We start from the raw sequence: 7,490 nt of genomic DNA on the forward strand, positions 1-7,490 counted from the left end.
CCCGCCTGGTTCGTTTCGGTTGGTCAACGTGTTGGTCAACGTCTTGGTCAACGACGTCTTGGTCAACGACGTCTTGGTCGACGTCTTGGTCGACGTCTTGGTCAACATCTTGGTCAACGACGTCTTGGTCAACGTCTTGGTCAACGACGTCTTTGTCAACGTCTTGGTCAACGACGTCTTGGTCAACGACGTCTTGGTCAACGTCTTGGTCAACATCTTGGTCAACGACATCTTGGTCAACGACGTCTTGGTCAATGTCTTGGTCAACGTCTTGGTCAACGACGTCTTGGTCAACGTCTTGGTCAACGTCTTGGTCAACGACGTCTTGGTCAACGACGTCTTGGTCAACGTCTTGGTCAACGACGTCTTGGTCAACGACGTCTTGGTCGACGTCTTGGTCAACATCTTGGTCAACGACGTCTTGGTCAACGACGTCTTGGTCAACGACGTCTTGGTCAACGTCGTCTTGGTCAACGACGTCTTGGTCAACGACGTCTTGGTCAACGTCTTGGTCAACGACGTCTTGGTCAACGACGTCTTGGTCAACGACGTCTTGGTCAACGTCTTGGTCAACATCTTGGTCAACGACATCTTGGTCAACGACGTCTTGGTCAATGTCTTGGTCAACGTCTTGGTCAACGACGTCTTGGTCAACGTCTTGGTCAACATCTTGGTCAACGACATCTTGGTCAACGACGTCTTGGTCAATGTCTTGGTCAACGTCTTGGTCAACGACGTCTTGGTCAACGTCTTGGTCAACGTCTTGGTCAACGACGTCTTGGTCAATGTCTTGGTCAACGTCTTGGTCAACGACGTCTTGGTCAACGTCTTGGTCAACGTCTTGGTCAACGACGTCTTGGTCAACGTCTTGGTCAACGTCTTGGTCAACGACGTCTTGGTCAACGTCTTGGTCAATGTCTTGGTCAACGTCTTGGTCAACGACGTCTGGTCAACGTCTTGGTCGGGCGGGCGGCGAAGGGCGGGGGGCGGGGGTGAGGGGGGCGGGGTCTGTGGTGCGAGGGGGGGGCGCGAGGGCGTGAGCGTGCGAGGGGGTCGTGAGCCCTCGTTGGGAGGGGGTCACGAGCGTGCGGAGGGGTCGCGGGACCTCGTGCGAGGGGGCGTGCGCGGCGGGCGGGGGGGAGCGTGCGAGGGGGTGGTGAGCGTGCGAGGGGGGGCGTGAGCGTGCGAGGGGGTGGTGAGCTCTCGTGCGAGGGGTCGCGCGTGACGGTCGGGTGGTGGGTGAGTGCGTGAGGGGGGGTGTGAGCGTGCGAGGGGGTCGTGAACCCTCGTGCGAGGGGTCGCGCGTGACAGTCGGGTGGTGGGTGAGCGCGCGAGGGGGTCGGTGAGCCCTCGTGCAAGGGGGTCGTGAGCGTGCGGGGGGGGTTGGGAGTGTGTGAGGGGGGTTGTGAGCGTGCAAGGGGAGTCATGAGTGTGCAAGGGGGGTCGTGAGCGTGCAAGGGGGGTGGTGAGCTCTCGTGCGAGGGGTCGCGCGTGACGGTCGGGTGGTGGGTGAGCGCGCGAGGGGGGGTGTGAGCGTGCGAGGGGGTCGTGAACCCCTCGTGCGAGGGGTCGCGCGCGACGGTTAGGCAGGGGGTCGAGTGCGTGGGGGGGATGTGAGCGTGCAAGGGGGGTCGTGAGCGTGCGAGGGGGGTTGGGAGTGGGTGAGGGGGGTCGTGACCCCTCGTGCAAGGGGGTCGTGAGCATACGAGGGGGTCGTGAACCCCTTGTGCGAGGGGTCGCATGCGACGGTTGGGTGGTGGGTGAGTGCGCGAGGGGAGTCGCGAGCGTGCAAGGGGGGTGGGAAGCGTGCAAGGGGGTTGTGAGTGTGCAGGGGGGGCGTGAGCGTGCGAGGGGGGCGTGAGCCCTCGTGCGAGGAGTTGCACACGACGGTTGGGCGGTGGGTGAGTGCGCGAGGGGAGTCGTGAGCGTGCAAAAGGGGCCGTGAGCGTGCGAGGGGGGTCGTGAACCCCTCGTGCGAGGGGTCGTGCACAACGGGTGGTGGGTGAGCGTGCGAGGGGGGTCGTGACCCCTCGTGCGAGGGGGCCGTGAGCGTGCGAGGGGGGTCGTGACCCCTCGTGCGACCCCCTCGCACGCTCGGACCGAAGAACGAGCGTGCAAATTCTTTTTTTTTTTTTTTTTTTGTTGTTGTCGCACAAGCGCTCTCCCCCTCCCGCACCCCCCACGCCCCTCCCCCCTCCTCGCTCCTCCCTCCCCCCCACGCCCCTCCCCCCTCCTCGCCCCTCCCCCCTCCCCCCCCCAAATTCCTCCCTCCGGCCCCTCCGGCCCCACTTTCTCCGGCCCCTCCAAAATCCCGACCCTCCCCCCCCCTTCCTCTTCCTCCCCCCCACCCCTCCCCCACCCGCGACACCCCCTCCCCCCACCCCCCCATCCCCCCACCCCCCTCATCAACCGCCGGAACCGCCCACGACGCCGTTTCAGGTAAAAAAAAAAAAAAAAACCCCAAAAAACAACAACAACAAAAATTCCCCCCCCTCCCCCCACCCCCCCTCCCCTCCCCCCACCGGCCAACGCCCATCCCCCCCCCTCCCCACCCCCCCAGGGGGACGCGGGTGGGGGATGGGAACCGCTCGCGGTGGGGGGGGGTGGGTGGGGTGGGGGAGGGGTGTGTGTGTGTGGGGGGGGGGGGGGGTCCGGACCCCCTCCCCCCACCTCACCCCTCCCCCTCCCTCCAGCACACCCCTCCCCCCCCGCCCCTCCCCCCACCATGGCGGAGACCCCCAGGACGACCGAGAGCGACGCCCCCCCGCGACCCCCCCCTGACCCCCAAGTGGCCCCCGGACCCATAGAAAAACCCCGGGACCCCCAACCCCCCCCCAGCCCCCCAACTCCCCCCCACCCCCCTCCCAGCCCCCCAAGTGCCCCCCCCCAGGACCCCAACCCCCCCCCAGCCCCACAACTGCCCCCCAGGACCCCCAACCCAGCCCCCCAACTACCCCCCCCAGCCCCCCAAGTGCCCCCCCCAGCCCCCCAAGTGCCCCCAGGACCCCACCCCCCCCCCAGCCCCCAACTCCCCCCCAACCCCCCCGCAGCCCCCCAAGTGCCCCCCCCAGCCCCCCAACTGCCCCCCAACCCCCCCCCAGCCCCCCAAGTGCCCCCCCAGGCCCCCAAGTACCCCCCAGGACCCCCAACCCCCCCCCAGCCCCCCAAGTGCCCCCCCCAGCCCCCCAAGTGCCCCCCAGGACCCCCCCCCCAGCCCCCCAAGCGCCCCCCCCCAGGTGACGGTAGCGCTGGGGGGGCCCCCCCCGAAAACTGGGGGGCCGGGGGGGGGAGGGGCGGGGGGGAGGGGTCCCCGCCAAGTGGGGGAGGGTCGCCGGGGGGGCCAAACCCCCCAGTTACGTCCTGCTGGCGGCGCTGGCCTGTTTCTGCCCCGTTTGGCCCATCAACATCGTGGCCTTCGTCTACGCCCTGATGGTGAGGAGGGGGTGGGGGGATGTGGGGCGGATGTGGGGCAGAGATGTGGGGCAGGGATGTGGGGCAGGGTGGGGGGCGGGGGTGTGGGGTGGGATGTGGGGTCGGGGGGGGATTTGGGGGGAGTGGGGTGGGACGTGGGGTGTAACGGGGCAGGGAGGGGGTTGCTGTGGGGCAGAGCTATGGGGCAGGGTGTGGGGCAGAGATGTGGGGCAGAGATGTGGGGCAGAGATGTGGGGCAGGGTGGGGGGTGGGGGTGTGGGGTGGGATATGGGATGGGGGGGAGATTTGGGGGGGAGTGGGGTGGGATGTGGGGTGTAACAGGGCGGGGAGGGGGTTGTTGTGGGGCACAGATGTGGGGCAGAGTTATGGGGCAGAGCTATGGGGCAGGGTTGTGGGGTGGGATGTGGGGCAGAGATGTGGGGCGGGGGTGTGGGGTGGGATATGGGGTCGGGGGGGAGATTTGGGGGCAGTGGGGTGGGATGTGGGGTGTAACGGGGCGGGGAGGGGGTTGCTGTGGGGCAGAGTTGTGGGCAGAGCTATGGGGCAGAGCTATGGGGCAGGGTTGTGGGGCAGAGATGTGGGGCAGAGATGTGGGGCAGAGATGTGGGGCAGGGTGGGGGACGGGGGTGTGGGGTGGGATATGGGGTGGGGGGGAGGTTTGGGGGGAGTGGGGTGGGACGTGGGGTGTAACGGGGCGGGGAGGGGGTTGCTGTGGGGCACAGATGTGGGGCAGAGCTATGGGGCAGAGTTATGGGGCAGAGCTATGGGGCAGGGTTGTGGGGCAGGGTGGGGGGCGGGGGTATGGGGTGGGATATGGGGTGGGGGGGGATTTGGGGGGGAGTGGGGTGGGATGTGGGGTGTGATGGGGCAGGGAGGGGGTTGCTGTGGGGCAGAGCTATGGGGCAGGGTGTGGGGCAGAGATGTGGGGCAGAGATGTGGGGCGGGGGTATGGGGTGGGATATGGGGTGGGGAGGAGGTTTGGGGGGGAGTGGGGTGGGATGTGGGGTGTAACAGGGCGGGGAGGGGGTTGCTGTGGGGCAGAGTTGTGGGGCAGAGCTATGGGGCAGAGCTATGGGGCAGGGTTGTGGGGCAGAGATGTGGGGCAGGGTGTGGGGTGGGGGTGTGGGGTGGGATATGAGGTCAGGGGGGAGGTTTGGGGGGCAGTGGGGTGGGATGTGGGGTATAACGGGGTGGGGAGGAGGTTGTTATGGGGCACAGTTGTGGGGCAGAGCTATGGGGCAGAGTTATGGGGCAGAGCTATGGGGCAGGGTTGTGGGGCAGAGATGTGGGCAGGGTGGGGGGCGGGGGTGTGGGGTGGGATATGGGATGGGGGGGAGATTTGGGGGGAGTGGGGTGGGATGTGGGGTGTAACGGGGCGGGGAGGGGGTTGCTGTGGGGCAGAGTTGTGGGGCAGAGCTATGGGGCAGGGTTGTGGGGCAGAGATGTGGGGCGGGGGTATGGGGTGGGGGTATGGGGTGGGATATGGGATCAGGGGGGATTTGGGGGGCAGTGGGGTGGGATGTGGGGTGTAACGGGGTGGGGAGGAGGTTGTTATGGGGCAGAGTTATGGGGCAGGGTTGTGGGGTGGGATGTGGGGCAGAGATGTGGGGCAGGGTGTGGGGTGGGGGTGTGGGGTGCGATATGGGATCGGGGGGGGATTTGGGGGGGAGTGGGGTGGGATGTGGGGTGTAACGGGGTGGGGAGGGGGTTGTTATGGGGCACAGTTGTGGGGCAGAGCTATGGGGCAGAGCTATGGGGCAGGGTTGTGGGGCAGAGATGTGGGGCAGGGTGGGGGGTGGGGGTGTGGGGTGGATATGGGATCAGGGGGGGATTTGGGGGGGAGTGGGGTGGGATGTGGGGTGTAACGGGGTGGGGAGGAGGTTGTTATGGGGCACAGTTGTGGGGCAGAGCTATGGGGCAGAGCTATGGGCAGAGCTATGGGGCAGGGATGTGGGGCGGGGGTGTGGGGTGGGATATGGGGTGGGGGGGAGGTTTGGGGGGGAGTGGGGTGGGATGTGGGGTGTAACAGGGCGGGGAGGGGTTGCTGTGGGGCAGAGTTGTGGGGCAGAGCTATGGGGCAGAGCTATGGGGCAGGGTTGTGGGGTGGGATGTGGGGCAGAGATGTGGGGCGGGGGTATGGGGTGGGATATGGGATCGGGGGGGGATTTGGGGGGGAGTGGGGTGGGATGTGGGGTGTAACAGGGCAGGGAGGGGGTTGCTGTGGGGCACAGATGTGGGGCAGAGCTATGGGCAGAGCTATGGGGCAGGGTTGTGGGGCAGAGATGTGGGGCAGGGTGTGGGGCAGGGGGGTGGGCTATGGGGCAGGGGTATGGGGTGGGGCATGGGGTGGGCTGTGGGGTGGGGGAATTGGGGAATGGGTGGATGTGGGGTGTGATGGGGTGGGGAGGGGGTTGCTGTGGGGCAGAGCTATGGGGCAGAGCTATGGGGCAGGGTGTGGGGTGGGCTGTGGGTCAGTTTGGGTCAGTTTTGGGCCAGTTTTGGGTCAGTTTGGGGCCGGTTTGGGTCAGTTTGGGGCCGGTTTGGGTCAGTTTTGGGCCGGTTTGGGTCAGTTGTGGGGCAGCTATGGGGCAGCTATGGGGCAGCTATGGGGCAGCACATGTCTGGCGTGTCGGATCTCTGACTCGTCAACCACGGGCTGCCCGTGGCTCGCCGTGGGTCAGTTTTGGGTCAATTTTGGGCCAGTTTGGGTCAGTTTTGGGTCAGTTGTGGGTCAATTTGGGTCAGCTATGGGGCAGCTATGGGTCAGCTATGGGCAGCTATGGGGCAGCACATGTCTGGCATGTGGCATCTCTGACTTGTCAACCACGGGCTGCCTGTGGCTCGCCGTGGGTCACTTCTGAGCCAGTTTTGGGTCAGTTTTGGGTCAATTTTGGGCCGGTTTGGGTCAGTTTGGGGCCGGTTCGGGTCAGTTGTGGGTCAATTTGGGTCAGTTATGGGGCAGCTATGGGGCAGCTATGGGGCAGCTATGGGGCAGCACATGTCTGGCATGTCGGATCTCTGACTCGTCAACCACAGGCTGCCCGTGGCTCACCGTGGGTCAGTTTTGGGTCAATTTTGGGCCAGTTTGGGTCAGTTTGGGGCCGGTTCGGGTCAGCTATGGGGCAGCTATGGGGCAGCTATGGGGCAGCTATGGGGCAGCACATGTCTGGCGTGTGGGATCTCTGACTCGTCAACCACGGGTTGCCCGTGGCTCACCGTGGGTCAGTTTTGGGTCAATTTTGGGCCAGTTTGGGTCAGTTTGGGGCCGGTTTGGGTCAGTTATGGGGCAGCTATGGGGCAGCTATGGGGCAGCTATGGGGCAGCACATGTCTGGCATGTGGCATCTCTGACTTGTCAACCACGGGCTGCCTGTGGCTCGCCGTGGGTCACTTCTGAGCCAGTTTTGGGTCAGTTTTGGGTCAATTTTGGGCCGGTTTGGGTCAGTTTGGGGCCGGTTCGGGTCAGTTGTGGGTCAATTTGGGTCAGTTATGGGGCAGCTATGGGGCAGCTATGGGGCAGCTATGGGGCAGCACGTCTGGCGTGTTGAATCTCTGACTCGTCAACCACGGGCTGCCCGTGGCTCACCGTGGGCCAGTTTTGGGTCAATTTTGGGCCAGTTTGGGTCAGTTTTGGGTCAGTTGTGGGTCAGTTATGGGGCAGCTATGGGGCAGCTATGGGGCAGCACATGTCTGGCATGTGGCATCTCTGACTCGTCAACCACGGCTGCCCGTGGCTCACCGTGGGTCAATTTTGGGCCAGTTTTGGGTCAATTTTGGGCCAGTTTGGGTCAGTTTGGGGCCGGTTCGGGTCAGTTGTGGGGCAGCCGTGGGGCAGCCGTGGGCAGCGCCGTGGGTCCGTCAGTCCCGTCACAGCCTGCAGCGGGGGGACGTGGAAGGCGCCCGCCGGTTGGGTCGCGTGGCCAAGCTGCTGGCGGGGGTGGCCCTGCTGGGGGGGGCCCTGCTCCTCGCCGCCTCCTGCGCCATCAACTTCGGCGGTGAGTGACCCCCCCCCCCCCCAAAAAAAAAAAAAAAAAATTTGGGGGACCCCCCCCCCAAAAA

The 7,490-nt window shown here is 65.6% G+C and overlaps 1 protein-coding gene and 1 long non-coding RNA gene across 2 annotated transcripts; one reads left to right on the forward strand and one right to left on the reverse strand.

The window, feature by feature from the left end:
• Window positions 1–35: 35 nt before the first annotated feature.
• LOC138683001 (putative uncharacterized protein ENSP00000383309) lies at window positions 36–1,742 on the reverse strand. Its single transcript, XM_069774521.1, has 3 exons — window positions 1,167–1,742; window positions 95–1,008; window positions 36–42 (listed from the first exon to the last, which is right to left on the reverse strand). Exons 1-3 carry the CDS (start codon window positions 1,740–1,742, stop codon window positions 36–38), a joined length of 1,497 nt encoding a protein of 498 aa, XP_069630622.1.
• A 1,577-nt stretch (window positions 1,743–3,319) lies between these two features.
• LOC138683036 (uncharacterized) lies at window positions 3,320–7,443 on the forward strand. The gene is made up of 2 exons (XR_011322794.1): window positions 3,320–3,432; window positions 7,305–7,443. It is a non-coding gene; the product is annotated as an uncharacterized lncRNA (long non-coding RNA).
• The last annotated feature ends 47 nt before the right edge of the window (window positions 7,444–7,490 follow it).

Source organism: Haliaeetus albicilla, chromosome 30 (assembly GCF_947461875.1).
Source record: "Haliaeetus albicilla chromosome 30, bHalAlb1.1, whole genome shotgun sequence".
Taxonomy (NCBI): domain Eukaryota; kingdom Metazoa; phylum Chordata; class Aves; order Accipitriformes; family Accipitridae; genus Haliaeetus; species Haliaeetus albicilla.